Source organism: Pristis pectinata, chromosome 14 (assembly GCF_009764475.1).
Source record: "Pristis pectinata isolate sPriPec2 chromosome 14, sPriPec2.1.pri, whole genome shotgun sequence".
NCBI classification, from domain to species: Eukaryota; Metazoa; Chordata; class Chondrichthyes; order Rhinopristiformes; family Pristidae; genus Pristis; species Pristis pectinata.
This window is the reverse complement of record NC_067418.1, coordinates 32,566,536-32,589,501: the sequence shown is the minus strand read 5'-3', so window position 1 is coordinate 32,589,501 and position 22,966 is coordinate 32,566,536. Positions and strand designations below refer to the sequence as shown.

General features: G+C 38.1%; 1 protein-coding gene across 1 annotated transcript in view; it reads right to left on the bottom strand.

Moving 5' to 3' along the window:
* The window catches only part of LOC127577980 (otogelin-like), a 190,890-nt gene that overhangs the window by 119,139 nt on the left and 48,785 nt on the right, over positions 1-22,966 (bottom strand). The window contains exons 14-18 of the mRNA XM_052029688.1: positions 19,055-19,267; positions 15,686-15,851; positions 13,653-13,727; positions 12,023-12,066; positions 9,905-10,070 (exon numbers count right to left, since the gene is read on the bottom strand). Coding sequence (XP_051885648.1) covers positions 9,905-10,070; positions 12,023-12,066; positions 13,653-13,727; positions 15,686-15,851; positions 19,055-19,267 — 664 coding nt within the window. The remainder of the gene's footprint in view (positions 1-9,904; positions 10,071-12,022; positions 12,067-13,652; positions 13,728-15,685; positions 15,852-19,054; positions 19,268-22,966) is intronic.

Sequence of the window (22,966 nt, the reverse complement as noted above, 5' to 3'; positions counted from 1 at the left end):
AACTTTGCACTCTGCAAATGGCATCAGGCTTCTGCAGCAAGTGTTTTCCTGCATCTGGGATCATATGCACGGTGTATAAATGATAATCCAACTATAATCCACTAACTAAATCGTCACATTCCTCCCCAACCACTCTACTGCCAGCTACCACCCACTGGAATAAACTGAGTTAGCAGGCTGTACTATGCTTATGAACATCTGACTCCCGACTGGAGTCATAGAGACTTGCATGTTAATGCACTACATGCTTAGCTGTCATTTCAAAGGAAGCATTTTTAAAAAGACCCAAGTTGCTCCAAATAGCTCCACAAAGTAGTTACAATGAGGGTCATTGAAAGCCACTGCATAAAATAAAAATTTTAACAACAAATTCATGTAGACAGCCAGGCAGCTTATTTTAAAGCAGTAGGATATAGAAAAAGGTTAGAGATAAAGCTGCTGGAAATTTTGGACATTCAATAATGAAATATGAATGTTCAATGGTCATTATTTTGGCTGCATGCTTTAATTGTATCAAAGTTACTCGTAAGAGATGTAATATATTTCAATGAACTAGTTACCTGTCAATGGTTAATTCATTTTCAATTGATCAAATTCAAAGTGTGATCTACTGATACATGCAAACAATTGAGATGTTATATTCACAATTAATTACTATGTAATCATATATGCCCTATTAAAACAATTCTCAAACAGAACTGCCAGTCTTTAACTGTGCAAATGCCAGAAAATTTGGGACTCTGCCACATACACATCCAAATGTAAAAGTCCCAAGGTTTCTGAAAGCATCTTTCTGGCAAACCTTTCAGAACTTTCTGATGACGGGTCTTTAAACTGACACATTAATTATTTCTCTCTATAAGATGCCTGCCTGACTCCTGAATGGTTCCAGCATTTTCTGGTTTTTTTTGCTTCAGATTTCCAGAACCTACAGTTTTTTTGTAAAATTTTCATCCTGTTACAAATTCTTCTCCTTCATATTCAGAGGACAATAGAAAAATTACGATTATGGAAAGAGGTTATCTGGCCCATCATGTCTGTGCTGGTCAAATCCTGGATTCCAGCATTTAGTCCACATCCATAGCTGCAGATTATAGCTCTCATGTACGAGTACTATTTAAACGTAATGAGGGTTTCAGACTCTGCACCATTTCCAGCAGTGAATTCCAGAACTCTGCTCTCTGGGAGAGAATTTTCCTCATGTCCTTTCTAATACTACCTGTAACTTTAAATCCAAATCCATATTTCCCTCATCTGCTGAGAGAAATAGGTTCTTACTATATACATGCCTCTCAATTTTATACATCTCAATTCAATATTCCCTCAGCCTCTTCTGTTCCAAAGTAACCAACCCCAACCTATTTAAGCTTTACTCATAGCAACAAGTTTCCAGTCCTGGCTACATCTATGCAAATCTCCTCTGCAACCTCTCCACCGCAATCACACCTTTTGTGCAATGTGGTGACCAGAACAGTATGCAATATTCAAAGTGTGGCTACATTTCGAGCACAGGTTTCCTGCATTTATATTTATACCTTGACTAATAAAGGATAGCAATCATGTACCTTTTCAATCACCTTATCAGCCTTGAAAGATTTACTTTTAAAAAATCTATGCACATACATTTCCAAATCCTTCTGTTCCTCCACACTTCCAATATCCTTGCACTTTATAGCAATTTCATGGACCTACTGACTGCTACATTAACAGATGGTTGATGTGAAAATTTATATAAGTAGTATAATTAGACATATTGAAAGTTATCATTGTTTGTTGAAGAGAAATCTCCATTCTCTGGAGGCTGAAATCTGATTTGGTTCTCATGAAATTAATATGAAATATCAGTTTTTCAATTCTGTTACTCAAAACCACTCAAAAATGAATAGATTTTTTTTAGGGAGATGAGTTGGCAGATATCTGAAATACTTTCTCACAAGCAACCACTGTACTTCACAAAGAACAGATTGTACACTGTAACAATATTAAATAAAAGTTCTTTAATAAAGTTCTGAATAATTGCAATAACTTCCAGTTGCCTGTAATATCTTAATTAATTACTGATTGCCATTTGATAAAAATAATTCTGTCTGGGGCTTTGGCACCACATTTTGTGCCCCCAGAAGGGAAACTTAAATCTGTTGCTGCACAAGTACCTTCAACTGACAAGTTGATGATATCACAGTTAACATTCACAGCTACTGAGAGAAAGATAACTGAACACTGTTACTACAAAAATATCAGAGTACTTTCCTTGTAAATTTTATTGCACCTGTATGATCGATCTGCTGACAAAAATCAACCTACCTTTTATACAAATTGCTAAATTTATCTCCATTGGAATCAACAGCAATTAAATTACACATTATGTATAATGTGGGGTTAATCTGAAATACTAGTTTTATACCCAACACAAATAAAGATTAATTGAGCACTGTGACATTGTATTGGGTTAAGTCACAATCAATGCATACAGCAAAGGCTACAGGCCAGATGAAAGCCCAGCAGTAGTACTGAAGAATGTGCTCCAGAATTACCTGTGCTTCGGCCACACTATTCTACTGTAGTTACAATACCAGCATCTACTTAACAATGTGGACAATCGTTCAGGTACGTCCTATTTACAAAAAGCAAGATGAATCCAATCTGGTTAATTACCACCCAATCATTCTACTGTCAGTCAGTAAAAGTGATGGAAGCCATCAATGACAATTAGAAGAGATAGCATTTATTGCTCAGGTAACTGAATACAAAAGGAGAGGTTAGTCACAGGGTCATACAGCAATGGAAACAGGCCATTCGGCCCACCATGTCCATGTCAACCAGTGGGCATCCATCCATATTAATCCCATCTTCCAGCACTTGGCCCATAGCCTTGTTTACCTAGACGGTTCAAGTACTCGTCTGGACATTTTTTTTAAAAATGTTAACAGTGACTCTGCTGCCACCACTTTCTCAGGCAGTGTATTTCAACTTATGCTTCAGTTCTATAGGATAGTGGCGAGACTACATCTGGAGTGCCCTGAAGCAGGTATCTCCTAATTCAAGGATGTTAATGCACTGAAAGCAGCTCAGAGAAGGTTTACGAGACCAATCTCTGGAATGGGCATCTTGTCTTATGCTTATATCCACTGAAGTTTAGCAGAGTGTGAGATGACTTGATTGGAACACATTAAATCCTGAGGTCAGGACAAGGTGGATATGGAGAAAATACCTTGGAGTATCAAGAACTAGCATCCACCATTTCAGAATAAGGTGTTCTCATTTAAGACCGAAACAAGGTGAAAATTATTCTCCCAGAGGGTTGTGTCTCTGAAATTCAAAATGGTGGAAACAGACTGTTTTAATATTTTTAAGCAGAGGTCAATAAAATACTTGTTAAACAAGGGGTTGAAAGGTTACTGTGCGTAGACAGGAATGCCAAGCTGATGTTACAATTAAATCAGCTATAATTATATTAGATGGCAGAGCATTCTTACTCCTGCTCCTAATTCATATGTCTGACTTTACAAACATTTTAATTATTTACTTCATTTTAAGTTCCCTTGAATGTTGGAGACACTTCAAATTGTAAATCCTAACAGATTTGACAGCCATCAAAACTGGTAACAGTGTTTTACAATTGTAATACAACATCCTTACTCCTGCAATCAAACCATCTTGTAATAAGCGCTTACATACCATGTGCCATGAGTCACTGTTAGCATTTGTTGCAACTCCACACTGGCCTTCAGTGACACTTTACAAGCACACCTGAACCTTTGAGTATCAACACTGCCTAAGTTCTAATCATTTAACACTTTAATGATTTGTGCACCAAACTGCATGACCTCATCATATTTCATCAGTCATATTCTTGCCCACTCACTCAATCTGCACATACTCCCTTGAAACTTCTTCACATCTTCAGAACTTGCCTCACTGAGTTTAGTATCCTCGGCAAACTTGGAAGTATGACATCTGATGCTCTATTTGTTGATATCGGTCGTGACTAGCTGGGGCCAAGCACCGATCCCTGCAGTACTCTGCTGTTCACAGTTTGCCAACCTGAGAAGGACCCATTTATCCCCACTCTTTGCTTTGTCCAGTAACCAACTCCCAATCCATATCAGCATATTACTCTCAGATCTTTGCACTTTAACCCTGTTAATCAATGATGTGTGGTTCCCTACCAAAGCCTTCTGGAAATCTAAATACACCACATCCACTCATTCCCCTTTGTCAGTAACATTCTCAAAGAACTTCAACAGATTAGTTGAACATGGGTTTCTTTCATAAGTCCATGTTGGCAACACTGAATCCTATTATTCTTTTCAAGGTGTTTGGGTATCACATCCTTTATTACAGATTCCACATTTCCCCACCACTGACAATATCCTAACAGGTCAGTAGTTCCCCATTCTCTCTCTCCCTTTTTTAAACAGTGAGGTCACATTTGCTATCCTCCAATTCAATTACAGAATCTACAAAACTTGGCAAGATGATAACCAGACCATCAGCTATCTCTAAAGCCACCTTTTTCAAAACTCACGGAGGGAGATCATCAGATCCTTTATCAATTTTCAAGTTCGCCAAATACTTGAATACAAGATTTTGACCAATACTTAGTCCTTTCAGTTCCTCATTCTCATTAGACCCTTGACTATATCCAGTTGTTTTTGTGTATCCTAATTCATGAGAACTGACACAAAGTAATTGTTCAATTATTCTGCCCTTTCCATGTTCTCCATTATAAGTTCTGTCTGCCTGTATGGCAGTCCACATCTGCCTTCACTAGACTTTTCTTTTTTACTGATCTATTAAACACACTTACGATGTTATTTTAGTTGAGGGCTGTGGGCCAAATGTGGGCAAATAGGACCAGTTTAGATGAGAATCTTGGTCAGCGTGGACCAGTTGAACTGAAGGGCCTGTTTCTGTGCTGTATAACTCTGACTCAGTGTTTTCATGTTGCTCATCAGTCTACATTCACATTCTACCTTGCTTTTATCAGCTACCTGGTCCTCCTTTGCTGCATTCCAAATGTCTACTGCTAACTCTGGCAAATTTATAAGCCTCTTGTTTTGATTTAATACTATCTTTAATTTCTCTGGTCAATTGCGGTTGAAACACTTTTCCTTTTGGGTGTCTGCACTTAAACAGATTATTTTACAACTTATCCATTAATTCCTTAAAATGCTAACCATTGCTGATTCACCATTGTACCATCCAATGTATTCTCCCAATCGTCCACAGACAATTCTCCTCTCGCATCTTCAGAGTTTCCTTTGTTTTGATTGAAGAGCCCAGTGTAACATTGAGCTATGTCACTTACAAACTGAATGTTAAAGTCTATGTAATGATCACTCTTCCCCCAAAGGCTGCCTGACAACAAAATCATCAAACAACCTTTTGTCAATGTAAAGAACAAGATCCAAAACTGTCTTTTCCCCAGGTGGTTCCTCAACATATTGATCTAGAAAACTGTCTTCAATACACTCCATAAATTCATCTTCCACCTGAGTGCAGTAAAATTGATTTGTCCAGACTAGATGGGGCGGGGGGTGGTAAAGTCCCATAACCCTGTTCCACACACCTTCAACTCCCTGGCTTATGTCATTCGCTATATTACATTTACTATTTGATGGCCTACAAAAAAAACTCCTACCAATGTTTTCTGCTTTATGCTATTTCTTAGTTTGACCAGAGTTGATTCCAAGTCTACACCACAACCTGTCATGCAAAGACCATTTCTCACCACTTCATTAATCTCAACCTTCATCAGTAGTGCTACACCACACTCTTTCCCTTTTTGCCTGCTCTTCCTAATTGTTGAACACATTGCAAGTTTTGGCTGCCACCTTTGGTTCATGCTTCCATAGTGACAGATCACACCTGATTACTTCTATTTTCACCACTGATGCATTTACTAGCGAGGAAGGACGAGGGATAATGTGACAAGAGTATATAAAATTATGAAAGGCACAGAGAGGATAGATAGTCAAAATCTTTTTTTCAGAATACAAATTTAATTCTATTTCACTTGCTACTTTTTTTTTTAATCTTCCTTTCCTCTGTGTGTCTGTTGTTCCTGACTTCCCTTCAAGACTCCCAACCACCCCCCTGCCAAACTCCACCACAATGGTACTAGCAACAAAACACCCCTGCACCCGCACCTCCCCCCCCACCCCAACTATAACCAATACTATCAGACAGAGACTGGCCCCAATCCTGCTCAGATGCAACCTGTCTGACTTGTGTAGGTCTAATGGGGAAATTATTATTAATTATTATAGTCACATGTACCTAGATACAGTGGAAAAAATTTGTTTTGCATGTCATTCATACAGATTATTTCATCACATCAGTGCATTGAGCTGGTACAAGGGAAAACAATAACAGAATAAAGTGTTACAGTTACTGAGAAAGTGCAGCACAGGCAGGCAGAGGATAAGGTGCAAGGCCATAACAAGGTAGATTGTGAGGTCAAGAGTCCATCTTATTGTACTAGCGAACCGTTCTATAGTGTTAGAACAGCAGGATGAAAGCTGTCCTTGAGCCCGGTGGTACGTGCTTTCAGGCTTTTGTATCTTCTGCCCAATGGGAAAGGGGGGGGAAGAGAGAATGTTCGGGGTCGGTGGGGTCCTTGATTACATTGGCTGCTTTAGCGAGACAGCGAGAAACAGAGACAGAGAACATGGAGGGGAGGCTGGTTTCCATGATGTGCTGTGTCCACAACTCTCTGCAGTTTCTTGCAGTCACGGGCAGAGCAGTTGCCTTACCAAGCCATGATGCATCCAGATTGGATGCTTTCTATAGTGCATCAATAAAAATTGGTGAGGGTCAAAGGGGATATAGTAAATTTCTTTAGCCTCCAGAGGACGTAGAGGTGCTGGTGAGCTTTCTTGGCCATGGTATCCACGTAGTTAGACCAGGACGGGCTATTGGTGATGTTCACTCCCAGGAACTTGAAGCTCTCAACCCTCTTGACCTCAGCACTGTTGATGTAAACAGGAGCATGTGCACCGCCCCTTTTCTGAAGTCAATGACCAGCTCTTTTGTTTTGTTGACATAGAGGGAAAGATTGTTATCATGACAGCATGTCACTAAGCTCTCTATCTCTTTCCTCTTCTCCGTGGATTGTCACCTTGTCGTGGAGGAGAAGCTTGTGTGGTCCTGAGATCCTGAGAGCGATGCTGTCTGGAGCTATGCTCCTGGTAGGGTCACCCATGGCGGCAAGGTCGACGGTGAGGTCCCTGACAAAGAACAATCCAACCAAGACCTCAACAGTGGAACAGGGGGATGAAGTTACTTCAAACTCAACGGCTGTGAAGGCGGATAAAGGCTGCAACAAATCCATCAGCTCCAATCGTCGTGGTTTCCATGCCATTGGAATCAATTTGTTGATTTGTGAAGTATCGTGCGCTTTTTGTAGTGCAACATCAAGTACACGTTAAACAAATGCATGCACTGGCGTCTTCGTTCTGTGGGCTAAGAGCCAAGATTGGACTGATAAGCCACTTGAGAGCCCATAAATAGATCAACGGAACGAAGACCATTATCTGCGACCTCAAGGGATAGCCATGACGACTATCTCCTACCTGTACCATGACTCATCATTATTTGAGATTTGGCCTACTACAGTGGTGTCATCCGCAAACTTGAGGTCTACGGGCCTCACTTGCCCCAGAAACCATTCCAATGCTTCAGAAACTGAAGTCTTCTCTTACTTGAGTAATGATATTTCATTTATCAATTCATTTTTATGCCCATCTTTTACTCTCAACTTGTTAATTGCTGCATTAACTTGCAAGGTTATTATATTCTTTCACTTGGTATATCAAGTTAGTTTTCAGCTGACACTGCTCAGTCAGGAAAGCTACAGACTTGCCAAAGGGACATGGCATGGTCATTTTGTTGCATTAGTCTTGATTACGTAACTGTTGACCTTCACATATTTTCTTCACAGGTCACTACAACAAAAGTCCAGAAATGATGCAAGTGTACTGATTGGAAACTCCAGTGCCCCTACTGTATGTCAAATCTGGAATCTGCTGCCTACTAAAGGTAAATTTTGATCCATTGTTACATTATCCTAAATCCCTAGCCTTTGAACCAGCATTTTATAGTGAGTATTTTGTTACTCTAATTAAAAAGTAGTGACAGACAACTACAAGATTCTTCAGCAATCACTAGTGCATATCATGCACCATAATTGCCAACAAAGAATCTATTAGAATTACTTTCTTGCAGATAATTCATGAGTGGCTGTAATAGATAATCAGTTGGATGACCTGTCTCCAGCAATAATCTAAAGCGTGCATGCATGAGGTACTGAAAGGAAAAATTTTGTTTCCAAGTTCTTTTTAAAAAAAAAACAAGTTCAGCGTTGAACTCTAATACCATAACTTCAGAAAGAAAACCCTCAAAATCTCAGATATGTAGCTTAAATACAGATATGCTGGGTCTCCACCATATCCTGCAGATTCATCAATAATTGGTGGGGGGAATTCCAGCCAATCCTTAAAAGGCAAATGGCAGCCATTGGTAGGGACTGCTGGAACCAAGAACTCCTGCTCCTAATGCTAATTTGAAACCCCCTCTCCCGAGCAGTAGACCAAATGATTCACTCACAGGAGTCATATAGCTTGGAAATGGGCAGAGTCTGGAGAACAATACATCAGCCACATATCCTATGATGGTTCTGCATTCGTTTATCCTCAATAAATATGCACACAAGATGGAGATGAATAACAACCAGAAAAAGCCTGTGCAAATATATAATTGTTGTGAAGGAAAATCTTGCTGATGATAATAACATCTCACGAATAATAGTCAAAATATAATATGCAACCTCTAACAAAAAGAATCAGACTTAATTCACATGGTAAATCAATTCAGCTCACAACCTGCTTGTTTGGTTCTCATCATTTAACATATTTAATTCTTGGAATTCCACTTGCTTCCTTCCCACAACAAACTAGGAAAGAGGGATAGAAAATTACAGCCTTAAAATAGAAAAACAACAAGAACATGGTTTTAATTGAAAAAAGGATGATGTTGGTGATACAAATATTTACTGCTCGAGTTAATATCATAATGATCGTTTGTGCATGTAGATACATCAATTGCTCAACTCAGATGTTGTTCATTTTTAATTGGAGTTTTTGGGGCTTTCTATGGGCTGTGGCAAATTACAAATTCATTTAAAGACCAGAATTTTGAACCCTGCTGCTTGTCTCCAGATAGAGTTAAGGAATCCAAGCAAACTATTGTGCTGCATTTCATTAATCATTCCTCTCTGCAGTAATTCATAGGTATAATAAACTCAAACATCAATGACAGAACAATATTACTGAGTAGAAATGTTCTCAAATAATTATATTTGAAAATAATAATTTCAAAGATATTACTGCTCAGATTACTTTGATTGCCTCTGCTTTACAAGATACACCACAAAAAAAACAGCAAGCCAGTTCAGCGGATCAAAAACCCAAAGCACCATCATAGACATGTTCTAAGAGTTCCCTGAAGGAGTCCATCACTCTACACATGCTACTCACAGGTAAACACATTATTGAAGTATAAAGTATGGCTTTAAAAAGTCATAAGTACCCATGCCTTGGCACTTTTGAAATATAGCACAGAATCACTAATTTTGAGAAATCAAGCGCTGCTAACAATCCTTCTTCACATTAAAAACAAATACCAGCCAGAATGCTGAGCCCTGGACATACATGCAAGCAATCATTTGTAAAGCTGTGCCTGACAGAGACAACATTATAGTTTTAGGTTTATTGGCTGTGCATCACCTTTTTAATATCCATCTTAGACAATAAAGACAAAATTATTGTAACATAATTAATGTAATCTTTTGCCTACTTATATCATTGTTGTACATCACTGCTTAATGCAACTAGTCACTTACCCAGGGGGGCAAACACATCCTGAAAGACATGGCATAGATTTGGGGCATGAAGTGTTTAAGAGTAAATTTTGACAGGTCTCTCCACATCCTGCTCCTACGTTTGTCTCAGAGCCACTCACAAGAGCACTGCAGTTAAAGTATATTTGGCCAGGTCCACATTGGGTATCTGTAGAATTAGGAAAATGGTTAATTATTTTTTTCTTCAGTTTATTTGAAATAACAAGCTTTGAGTGAATAAATGCAGAAGAATAAGTGCAGTATTACTTGTTTTCAAAATCTTAAAGATATTTGAATGTCAATAAAAATGCAGATGCTGGAAATTAGAAATAAAAACAGCAGGTACTGGAAACACCCAGCAGGCCAGGCAGCATCTGTGGAAAGAGAAACAGAATGAACGTTTCAGGTCAGAGACCCTTCATCAGAATTGGAGAAACAGTTTCTTTCCAGAAATCCGCTGGGTGTTTCCAGCATTTTCTATTTTTACCTCAAAGTTTCATTTTGTGATTGAGAAAGTTTTCAGGATTGAAGCAACCTGTTACATCAAAGTTAAAATTGGAACTGAGTTAGGAGATTTGTTCCACAAGTTTGTTGTTCAGTGCAATCAAGTGATGGAAATACAAGTTCTGATGAAAGGTCATTGACCTGAAAGATTAATTCTATCAGTTTCCTGATTTGTTAAGCATTTACTGCCTTTATTTCAAATTTTCAGCATCTGCAGTATTAAACTTCAGTATGCCTCCGCACCTACAGGATAGGCAGACGCATTTTCCAACTTTACTGCAACTCACAATCAAATATGCCACATCTGTTTAGGTAAAAACTAAAATATTTTTATTTACATGGCACCTTTCAGTGCACCATAAAGGTCAATGAAGTACTCTTTATGTAGTTACTTTAATAATGTGGAAAACACAGCAGCCAATTTGTACACAGCAAACTCTTAAAATAGCAGTACATGAATGTTCAGACTGTGGGCCCAGACTCCCGCTGACTTTGAGGTGATTGCCACTCATCTTTGTAGCATGCAATTTCTTTTAACCTGGTCCAGAATATAGTCTTCAGCTGGAAGCCTGGCTGCCAGCTCACTGGAGAAGCTCAAAAGAGTGTAGTACAGCTCTAGGCTTCTTTCAACATAACTTGCTTTCCTGCACCAAAATAAAACATCACTGGCAACCTCATAACCCCTGCTCACCAGGTGTCAAGGCTGTCACTAATATTGAAATTTTATGACAATCTTTGACAGGGAAACTAATTTATGGAGAATGGGAGACAACTTGGCACTTTGGATTTTCTGCCTTCTGAAGTACAAAAATGTGTCCAAATCTATGTGGTTTTCATGCTGTGAACACAATACCAATTTATAAATTTCTTTTCTGCTATTTATGGTGTAGTATAATCTCAAACCCAACACATGTTAACATCCAATTTTTCACACGACGTAACATCACATATGTACTAAGGGCATCTCAGTAATGTTTATTTATTGCATGCAATATCATGGACCAGATCATATTCATAAATTCAAGTTTTGCAAATCAAGCCACAAGTAGCAAATATATTCTCAGATAGTTGATCATTCCCAATCCCTCAATCTCTCAATACTGAAAAAAAACATAGTTTATGATTCACCAGGATGTTGCTTGGGATGGAGTGTTTCAGTTATGAGGAGAGACTGGAGAAGCTAAGTCTGTTCTCCTTGCAGCAGAGGAGATTAAGAGGGGACATGATTGAGGCATACAAAATTATGAGGGGTACAGATGGGGTAAACTGCAGGAAACTTTTCCCTATATCAGAGGTAGACAAAACATAGAACTAGGCCAAGAGGACGGGATTCAGAGGGGATACGAGGGGGACTTTCTCACCCAAAGAATGGCAAGTATCTGGAACGCACTCCCCAAGAGAGCGGTGGAAGTGAGGTCACTTACAGCATGTGAGAAGTCTCTAGCTGAGCACTTGAATCTCCCAAGCATAGAAGGTTATGGACCAAATGCTGGGAGCTGGGATTAGTACAGATGGTGCCCACTGATCGGTGTGGATGTGGTGGGCTTAATTGATGTGTTTTCATGTTGTATCTCTCTATGACTTCAAAGATTAAATTTTGTAATAGCAGGTACTTACCCTGTTTTTGACTCTGGAATTGCATGGTACCTTCAGAACATATCCTGAAAATGACAACAAAGCTGTTACTTCTAAACATTCAATGTTTTTCTAAACATTTTCAGTTCATTACATGTTTCCTGAGAATAGGTAAAGAACAATTCAGTTATTTAATGAAAAAATGTTTCATGTTCAACTTACACATACATGCCTAAAGAATAGTGTTTTGCCTTTCACATTAGATTCCTCAACCCAAGTTGGAAAAGTCAACACAACGCACATCAGAAATGATCAGCTGCATTCCTCAGTTCATCAGAAAGAGTGCTAAGACGTAGAGATACTTATTCCTTTCCAACATTCGACAAAAACTTGCTCATAGCTTAATCTCCTAATGGCTATCTTTAATGACCATCTTCAAAATGCCCATTGGGTGCAAAATAAAATCATACAGTTGCTGAACTGTTACCAATGACTACAAGATCAGAACTTGCCAGGTTAAATGGTCCTTTCAGAGAAGACCAAGACTAGTGTGAACTCAGGATTTTTACATTAAGAGTGGTCAGTGTCATGATACACAGATATGGGGGGGAGGGAGGGGGCCTGTGAAGGGGTAACAGGAAGAGAGTGTGGGGCATCAGGGTGGGAGAAGAAGGTTGATGGTGGTTGGGAGACAGGATATGGAGTAGTTTCTACCTCGACCACTTAGAGCCACCATATACAATAGAGTTTCAATGGATAGGACTCTGACAGCTTCTCAGCTGAAACAAGCCAAGCTGTTCTGGACTTGAAAGGAGTGTGGGGAAACAGAAGGGTCAGGCTTTCACAAAGAAAAAACAAGAGGCTTTTTGAGAGCATTTTCAGAACCATCTCCATCAACTACTTTAATCACCTACCCTAATTAATTAAGTTAATGGGTCTCATTTGTTTCAGCAGGGTGCCTTTTTCACCCATTTCAGAAGATATCTGTAAATCTTGACAAACTGGCTTCAGGTTGCTAAAGAACAAACATGTATCTTTCTGACAATCTGCTTTCTAGTGTTAACAGAACAGGCATCTTGTTCTTACTAATCAGAACAACATTAATCTGCATAGTGTTCCATCCTTTGAAAAAAAATTCAAATCTTCTGCAAAAGAATATTCATATTTTTTGACATAATTAGCATCACAATTAAAATAGTAATGGTCTACTTTTCAATGCTGGAACTGTGCATACTGTTAAACATCTCTCAGTGAAACAAGTATATATGGAATAAGAGAAATTAGATACCCAAATTATGTACTTTAATGAAGTAATTTATTGGGGTAACCACGACTTTTATTGGGTTTTCTGGCAGTTGAAGAGCCCAAAACAATGAATAGCACCTGTTCAGCACTGTAAAACGGAAATAGGCTTCTAACAAACCAAAAGAGCTGTAGGTGGTCAAACAGCTGTTCATAAAGGATTTAAATAATCTATGTCAGCCAGATGGATGTTTTTTTTTGCAATATTCTCAAAGGTGAAGAAAATTAAGTAGTGATTTAGAAGGCGAGATGCCATCCTTTAATTTGTTGTATGAGAACAAAGTGGTAGTGAAGGAGAGTATTGCAAGTAGTATTCCGATTCAGAAAATAAATGGTGCAAGATGAATAGAAAACTGCAGTTGCTACTCACCACATTCCTGTGGAACTAATTGCCACTTCTCCAGGTGAATATTCTGTACCCATAAAATAACAAGGACAATCATTTCTGTAAAAGTCAATTGCATAATTTCAAACGATTTTACTTACCAAAATTATATACTAGTTAAAATGTAAAATTGAAAAAAGAGAAAAATCATGAGAAGATATTAATTAACTTCTTATTTACAAAGTTATGTTTCATTGTTCATGGCAATGGACATGGGGTTTATTTAAATACAGGGAAATTAAAAGTAGTACAAAAACACAATTTTGCTGGAAACAATGTTCAAGAAAAATCTCCTCATGAGTTATAGGATTGCTATTCAACAGAAACTAATGAAGGAAGCTGATCAAAGACAATTCTCTCCACCACTTTAACCTGAGATGAAGCCTCCTGTACTTTCAGAACTTGCATTAATGTTTTCTCTTAATTAATAAATATTGAAATTAGATGTCTTGTAGCAATATTAATGTTCTCAGTTGTTGACATGCAATTTCTATGATTCTATAATACAGTATAATGAAGAAGAACATCAATTGTTAGCTTTATTTAGAGACATTAAAGTCGGTATTCAGAATCCTAACTCTACCAATTTTCTCTTGGTGTCACATGCATGTAAATCTACTTATAAATCTAATAGTTGATGAACCTATGCTAAACCACAAAGGTTAAAAGCAAACCCCACTTATAATCGCAAGCAGGCTCAAAGTTATTTTTGCAACCTCTTTGAATGGAAGTGAAATATGCCAACGAGGTGGAAATTTTGGGCTCAACAGCAAATCACAAGTCAATTTAAAGAAAAAAAAATGTATTAACAAATCAAGTGGCTTTAAAATCAAAATAGAAATGATTGAATTTTTTTTTTTAAATAAGATGTAAATAGTTCCTACAGTGTGAAGATAACCCTTCTGCTCAGCCTAGAATGATAGTCAACATTTTGGTAATTACTTGCCTATCATTAGACCAAATAACATTGCATGCATGACACATCCAATAAAATTCCAAATATATTGTGATGCACAAGTACCTCTTTTAGATCATGGAAGCTCCTATTGAATTGAGTTTGAGTTTATTTACTTTTGAGCTGATCTAGATAGAGTCACCACCAAGCAATGTAGTATCATCTATCCATAAGCTAAATTGTCAGCTTTACCCCAATTCATTTAGCTAGAAATATTTGAGAAAATTAAAGTAAGGATCACTCATAGCTGTCATGGTTAAAATAAAATTATGAGCACTATTTAGAAACCCACTAAAATTAACAGGATAAGAAGATACTTCACAGCGAGACAAAATGCATTCAGCAATTTCAGTTGTACAACTTTTTGACATCAACCATATTTTGTGCATCATATAATTGAAAAAAGTTTTAAAGAAAGCAGCAGTTAATTTTTTTTTAGCTAGCAACTTGAAGCAAGTTTTTTAAGAAAGGAATCTATGTTACAGAATTAATGCTACATCATACAGCAATTTATTATGTTCCACATTCAGAACAATATTACATTACACCTGGCAAAACTTCCAAAAACCATGAGTTTATTAGCTCCATTAACTGCACCAAAGCACCTAAAACAATGTTAACCTACGTAGGGTTGCAAATACCACAAGCTGATTAATTCAGCACAGTATTAAATTTACAGTAACACCACTATTAGCAACTAATTAGTCCATTGGCTAAAAGAATATCTTTAACACCTAAAAATTCAGGAACATAACCTTAACCTAAATATAGAGCAAACAATTTTAGCCAGTATTATATCTGATCCAAGTATGGGTTGTAGTATTGTAGCTGATCCAAGTATTGATTGGTGTTATGGAATTCAGTTAAATTTTACCTTCTTACCAGGAATGTAGAAAGTTGTACTTCTTATACATTTTAAACTGGTGAATATGTTTGCTAAGAAGAAAATAATAGCAGCATCAGACATTGAGAGTTGCATTGCTTAAGTTACATGATCCCTTGCTGGAGTTAAACTTTTACAAGAGAACATTTCAGAACAAATTTTTTCGTATTTGTCACTTACTTCATTACACAGGTGTGTGTCTTGGTGTTGTAATATGTGCCATCAGGGCAAGCACATCCTTCAGTGCATTCATTGGAACAATCTTCCGGCATAGATAATGATTGGCATTTCTGATTGCAAAATGACACACAAGGGCCATATACCATAGTACTTGGACATTGAATGGCTGCAAAGATTAAAAATGTGCATTAAAGATAAAATTTATCAGAAAATTAAGATTCCTGAATATAAAATAGTTACTTCATGGCGTATGAATGCTGCCGTGCATTGAAGCGTTAATGAAATGTTTCATGTGAGTTTGTAGTTTCAGTCTCACACTGCTGAGTCATCAGTATTACCACATTATTGCAAGTGAAAACTCCATACCTTTCCACAGAGAGAGAGAGAGAGAGAGAGAGAGAAAAAGAGAAAGAGAGGGAAAGAATTCAACACAATCTGGAAGCTGTACCATCATATGCATCTCAGCAATAAGCTGCAAATGCATTGGTAAATGACTCAAATCCTCTCAAATATTGTAATGCATCTTTTGGAACATACAATATCCTAAACAAATTAACTTTGAAAATAATTATGTATTTTATGGATTTTTTTTTCATTCAAATGTGGATCCTTGCACTGATTTCTGAAAAAGTAACAGTTGCCACCTTTCCCTTTTTTAAACAAACAGCATTATGAATAATTGAAACCCGATTTTACATGTTACATAATTTTACTCACATCATGCACCTTTTTCCAAGAAATATTTTCAATGCTGTTGATGTATATAACTCTTGTCTACAAGATTAAGATGGGCAGTTTTGCAAATATATTTTTAAAAGATTAAATCTACTTGTACTTCAAAATAAGTGTATAGAATAGATCATGACGAATTCTTTTGGCTTCAGGAAGATCTTTCATTTCCTAACAAATTTTCTATTATCTCTTTGCTTGGCTCTTCATTTCCTTTATCATTAAATAAATTAATTGATAATTTGGTAGTTAAACATGCTTTGAGGATTTGGTTACAATTTAGAAAATATTATGATTTATTGAGATTTTCTTTGTCGAGTCCCATTTTTGCTAATTGTTTTTTTAAACCTTCTATGACTGACATAGTTTTTAAAGAATGGCATAGATTGGCTATTACTTGTTTTCAGGATCTACTTGTTGGAGGAAATTTCGCAATGTTTGAACAATTGTCAATTAAATATAATTTACCAAAAACTCACTTTTTTCGATATTTGCAAATCAGAGACTTGCTCCGATCTCAAGTACATACATTCCCTATAAGTCCTTATAAGAACTTACTAGATGCAATTTTTAATTTGAAGCCTTTTTATGATGGTTCAATATCTAAAGATTTATGGTAGGTTATCAGGAATGAATAAGGTTCCTTTAGACAAAATTAAAAATGCTTGGGAACATGATTTGCAGATTTCAATTTCTGAGGAAACTTGGAATGAAATTTTTTAACTGGTTAATACTTCATCATTATGTGCGCGTCACTCCCTCCTTCAATTTAAAGTGGTCCATAGAGCTCACCTGTCCAAAGACAAGTTATTGCATTTTTATTCGGATATATCTCCTTATTGTGACAAATGCAATAATGGAGAGGCTTCTTTAATTCACATGTTTTGGTCACGTCCGAGTCTGAAAAAATACTGGGTAGAGGGATTTCAAACCTTTTCTGTGCTTTTTAAAATAAATTTTAAGCCAAATCCTTTAACAGCATTATTTGGGATTGTTGGAGAAAAACATATAATTCTGGAGACTTCCGACTTACACATATTGGCCTTTATTTCTCTTATAGCCAGGAGGGTTGTGTTGCTTAAATGGAAGGAAGTTACTCCCCCCACTCATGTTCAATGGCTACGGGACGTTATGTCATATCTAAATTTAGAGAAGATCCATTGTTCAATTTCTGGATCTAATCTGGACTTTCAAATTTTATGGGGACCTTTTTGAACTATTTTCAAAACCATTGATTTGGTGCTTAAAGTACAGATACTGGCTAATACTATTATGTTTTTAGGGCTTTTTTTTCTTTTTTTAACCAAACAGCTTTGGTCTTGGTAGTGGGTTTAGATTTTTTTTTAATAATAAAATTATTCCAATTTATTAACATTAGTTATCATTTTTATCAATATGATGTATTGTGATTTCAAGTGTGATTCAATACAATGTATCTTGTAACATTTTGTCTTTTCTTTTGTTTCATGTACTTTGTATTTTCTATCTGGAATTAATAAAAATATTGTAAAAGAAAAGAACAAAGTTCTTTGATGCTTGATTACACTAATGTATCTCAACATTCGGAGCCATAATTTACTCCCTTCCGCACATTGTTAAAACTCCTCACCCAAAAGAACAAAGCATTAATTTTGTAATCATATCATGTTTTTTTAATTTCTCTCCTCTATTATCCAGCTTAAATGGGCTGCCATCATTGACCTTCATACATTTCCAAGTAATTGCCCCTGAGAGTTTTACCAGAAGGATGTGACCCTGTTGATCACTGGACATTAAAACAATGCATTCCTATTAATCCTACTGCTATAGTGGTGCACAGAATTAAAATATACGTTCTAAATCACAGAGTGGTGATTATAGTTCAACTATTCAGTAAGTTACCCAACAATGGCCTCCATTACAAATCCGAAGTGCACCATGACCCTAATCTTAGGGCTCAGGCACAAAAGAATCGGCCTTGAGAAGCAAAGCATTCTCCTCCCATGCTGCATCTGGGCAGTGCAGAGCACACAAAGGAAATCAGTTAACTCCAGGACTGAATCCAGATAGTCTCAAAGAAGAGAGGTTCATCAACCAGCAAGTGGAGCAGACGGATCAGGGAAAGGTGGAAGCTGGTACTGCAGGGTGTCTAATGAGAGAGCAGGTAGGTAAATAACTTAAGGGATGTACCAGAATCAGGCTCTGCCAGCTGGACTGGAACCTCCTTTGGGAAGTCCCATTTCAATCACACAGAACCAGACTTCACAGGCGAGCTGGATTCTTGCTTCCTCATAAGAACATATGTACATAGCAGCCAAAATAGGCCAGTCAGCCCCTCAAGCCTGCCTTGCAATTAAATATGATCATGGCTGATCTACCCAAGGCCTCATCTCTTCTGTGCCAATTCACCATTGACCTCAATTCCCTCATCTTCCAAAAAATAATCTACATGCTCTTTAAATAGCACTAATTGAGACCTCAGCTCTATTCTGATAGATCTCCCTTCTCCTTCCCCCCACCCTTGTTTATCAAGTACCTATCTACCTCTACCTTAAAAACACTTAAAAATTCCTTTCCTATTACCCTTGTATCTCTTTCTCAAGAGATTCAAGACACTGAGAGAAAAATCATCATCTCATCATTTAACAAAGTATTGCTTACCACACTCTGAAACATTGGATCTGAAGTCCACAAAAATACCAAAGTTTCCACACTGTCGAGCATAGTGAGCCACAGCAGAGCACATGCATGTTTGTCCACATTTGCAGGTGTCGGTTTTGCATTGCTGTTGATAAAGGTCAGGACTCAGATACTGATGGCAGGATGCAAAAAGATATCCACTGATAATGCTACACTTCTCTGTAGCATACGAGGCTGAAAATAAAACATATTTTAAAAAATTGAAATTAGGATATATTTTCTTCATTGTCCCTTACCAAATGTCATTAAAGCCTGCCTGTTAGCATTTACCTTAACCTTACACACCAGGAACAATCAACTGAATGAATTCCCTGCTGCCCACTTCACATATGGAAAGCATAAAAACTGCAGATATTGGAAATCTGAAATTAAAAACTGAGAATGCTGGAAATAGCAAATGGGTCAGATGGCATCTGTTAATGTTTCACGTTATTGATAAAAGATCATCAACCGGAAACATTAACCATGTTTCTCTTTCCACAGTTTCTGGCATTTCCCAAGAAAATCCAACCCATTGAAACTGGAAAGTCTCACTTACTCCAAATAGTCAATTGTTTTTGGTGCTTATTTTAATTTCAAATTTAAACCATTTTTATTGTTTTCTTTTTTGTATTTCTTTCTCTTTTTGTACCTAACTTAACTAATTCTCCTCATATTCTTTCCCATTCTTTATCACTTAATTGCTTTGGCTGATAAAACAGACCCTGGGTCACAATGTTCAGATGTCCCTCTTACCTTGACATTCCATTATCATTTAAAATTTCTACCACTCATTTCTTCATGGCAAGGAATACATTTAATGGAGCACATCACAAAATTTATGGCTCTTATACTTTAGAACAGAGAACAGTACAGCACAGGAACAGGCCCTTCAGCCCACAATGTCTGCACCAAACACAATGCCGAATTCAACTAAATCCTTTCTGCCTGCACATCATCCATATCTCCCTGTTCCATGTGTCCATCTAACAGCCTCTTAAATGCCATTATCATCTCTATTTCCACCACTATCCCTGGCAGCCAGTTCCAGGCACCTATCACTTGGTGTAAAAAAAACTTGTCCTGCACATCTCTTTTAAACTTTCTCCCTCTCACCTTAAATGCATGAACTCCAGTATTTCACAGTTCTACCCTAAAAAAAGAATCCTGACTGTCTGCCCTATCTTTGCCTCTCATAAGTTTTATAAACTTCTATCAGGTCTCCCCTCAATCTCTATGCTCCAGAGAAAACAACCCAAATTTGTCCAACCTCTCCTTATAGCTCAAACCCTGTAATCCAGACAGCATTTCCAAAGCCTCCACATCCTTCCTGTAATGGGACAATCAGAATTGTACACAGTACTCCAAGTGCAGTTCTGTACATCAATGCTGTTAAGGGTCCTGCCATTAACTGTACACTTTCCCCTTACATTGACCTCCCAAAGTGCAACACCTCTCACTGGCTTGGATTGAGCTCCAGCTGCCATTTTTCCACCCATATCTGTAACTGATCTATATTCTGCTGTATCCTTTGACAGCACTCTACACTGTCCACCACTCCATCAATCTTTGTGTTGTCTGCAAACTTATTAACCCACCTATCTATATTTTCATCCAAGTCATTTATACATATCACAAACAATAGAGGCCTCAACACTGATCCCTGCGGAACACCACTGGTCACGGACCTCCAGCCAGAATAACACCTTTCCATCACTACCCTCTGTCTTCTATAGTCAAGCCAATTCTGAATCTCAGAGATCATGCACATCTCTTCATCAAATCATCACACTTCTAAATGGGAAGTTTACCAAAACAACTTTTCTTGATGCAGATTTGAAACTTTACAAATCACTGCAGTTGAAGTCCAACTTTGAGGGAAGGATTTGGTTTGAAGTCTTGTTGCTCAGTACAGCTTATTTGCCAGTGTTTCACCTCCAACCCTACTGCTATGAAATGAAAAGACTGTTTAATACAAAGGAATTTTCATCTTATCTGGATTAATTTGGATTCATTTTAAAGACTGAAATTAGTTGTTATTAATAGTAGCAGGGAGATCTGGGTATATGCCAAACATATTATTATTTGTTACATTGTAGCAGCTGCTACCGTGATGTGAAAGCAAGACACTAGTCGGTGGGCTGCAGAACAAAAACTGATTTTTTTTCCCACCTTGCGCGGGCCTTTTAAGAGGAACGGTTCCTGCCCACCGAAAATGGAAATGACATATGCGCCACATCATCAAACTTTTCCTGCGCGTGGGTTCTCCCTGTCGCTCGAGGAAGACAAAGGCCCAACGCCATCTTTGGCCTCACTGCTCCAACGACGCGTGACCCGGCCGCCGAGCCGGTTCACTTGCTCAGACGGTGAGTCACTACAACATGGGATTTAAAATAGGGGACTACCAAGTATTTTGACAATCACTGAGACGCAAGTCTAATTGTCTTAATGATTGAGATATACTTCTATAAACATGACAGAATCCCCATGAATGGCTTTGATTTTTTTTAAAACTCATTTTGATTTCTATCAGCATTATTTGAAATCGTGCTGGCAGTGTACTAATCTTCTGCCTTTACAGAACTTATTACATTAGTGTCTCAAATATTCATTATGCCTTTTTTGTTTTGTAAATATTGTACCAGATCACATTTGAATTGTCTTTGATAAATACACGTAGAAATTCATCCCCAATCAATGGCACCAAATGCAAGGGAGGCAGTGCACATGCTCCTGTCTACATGAACGGTGCCAAGGTCGAGAGGGTTGAGTGAATGCAGAACATGGAACAGTACAGCACAATACAGGCCCTTCGGTCCACAATGTTGTGCCGACCTTTAAACCTCGCCTAGGACTATCTAACACCTTCCTCCCACATATCACTTTATTTTAAATTCCTCCATATGCTTATCTAGCAATCTCTCGAATTTGACCAATGTACCTGCCTCCACCACCACCCCAGGCAGTGCACTCCATGCCCCAACCACTCTCTGGGGAAAAAACCTCCCTCCGATATCTCCCTTGAACTTCCCACCCATTACTTTAAAGCCATGCCCCCTTGTATTGAGCATTGGTGCCTTGGGAAAGAGGCCCTTGCCCTCTATCTATTCCTCTTAGTATTTTGTACACCTCTATCATGTCTCCTCTCATCCTCCTTCTCTCCAAAGAGTAAAGCCCTAGCTCCCTTAGTCTCTCCTCATAATCCATACTCTCTAAACCAGGCAGCATCCTGGTAAATCTCCTCTGCACCCTTTCCAAAGTCCTCCACATCCTTCCTATAATGAGGCGACCACAACTGGAAACAGTACTCCAAGTGTGGTCTAACCAGAGTTTTATAGAGCTGCATCATTACCTCACAGCTCTTAAACTCATTCCCTTGACTTATGAAAGCTAACACCCCATAAGCTTTCTTAACTACCCTATCCACCTGTGAGGCAACTTTCAGGGATCTGTGGATATGGACCACCAGATCCCTCTGCTCCTCCACACTACCCAGAATCCTGCCATTGAATTTGTACTCCGCCTTGGAGTTTGTCCTTCCAAAGTGTACCACCTCACACTTCTCCAGATTGAATTCCATCTGCCACTTCTCAGCCCAGCTCTGCATCCTATCAATATCCCTCTGTAATCTTTGACAATCCACCACACTACCCACAACACCACCAACCTTTGCGTCGTCTGCAAACTTGCCAACCCACCCTACTACCCCCTCATCCAAGTCATTAATTAAAATCACAAAAAGCAGAGGTCCCAGAATCGATCCTCGTGGGACACCACTAGTGACAGCCCTCCAATCTGAATGCACTCCCTCCACTACAACCCTCTGCTTTCTACAGGCAAGCCAATTCTGAATCCGCACGGCCAAGCCTCCCTGGATCCCATGCCCTCTGAAGA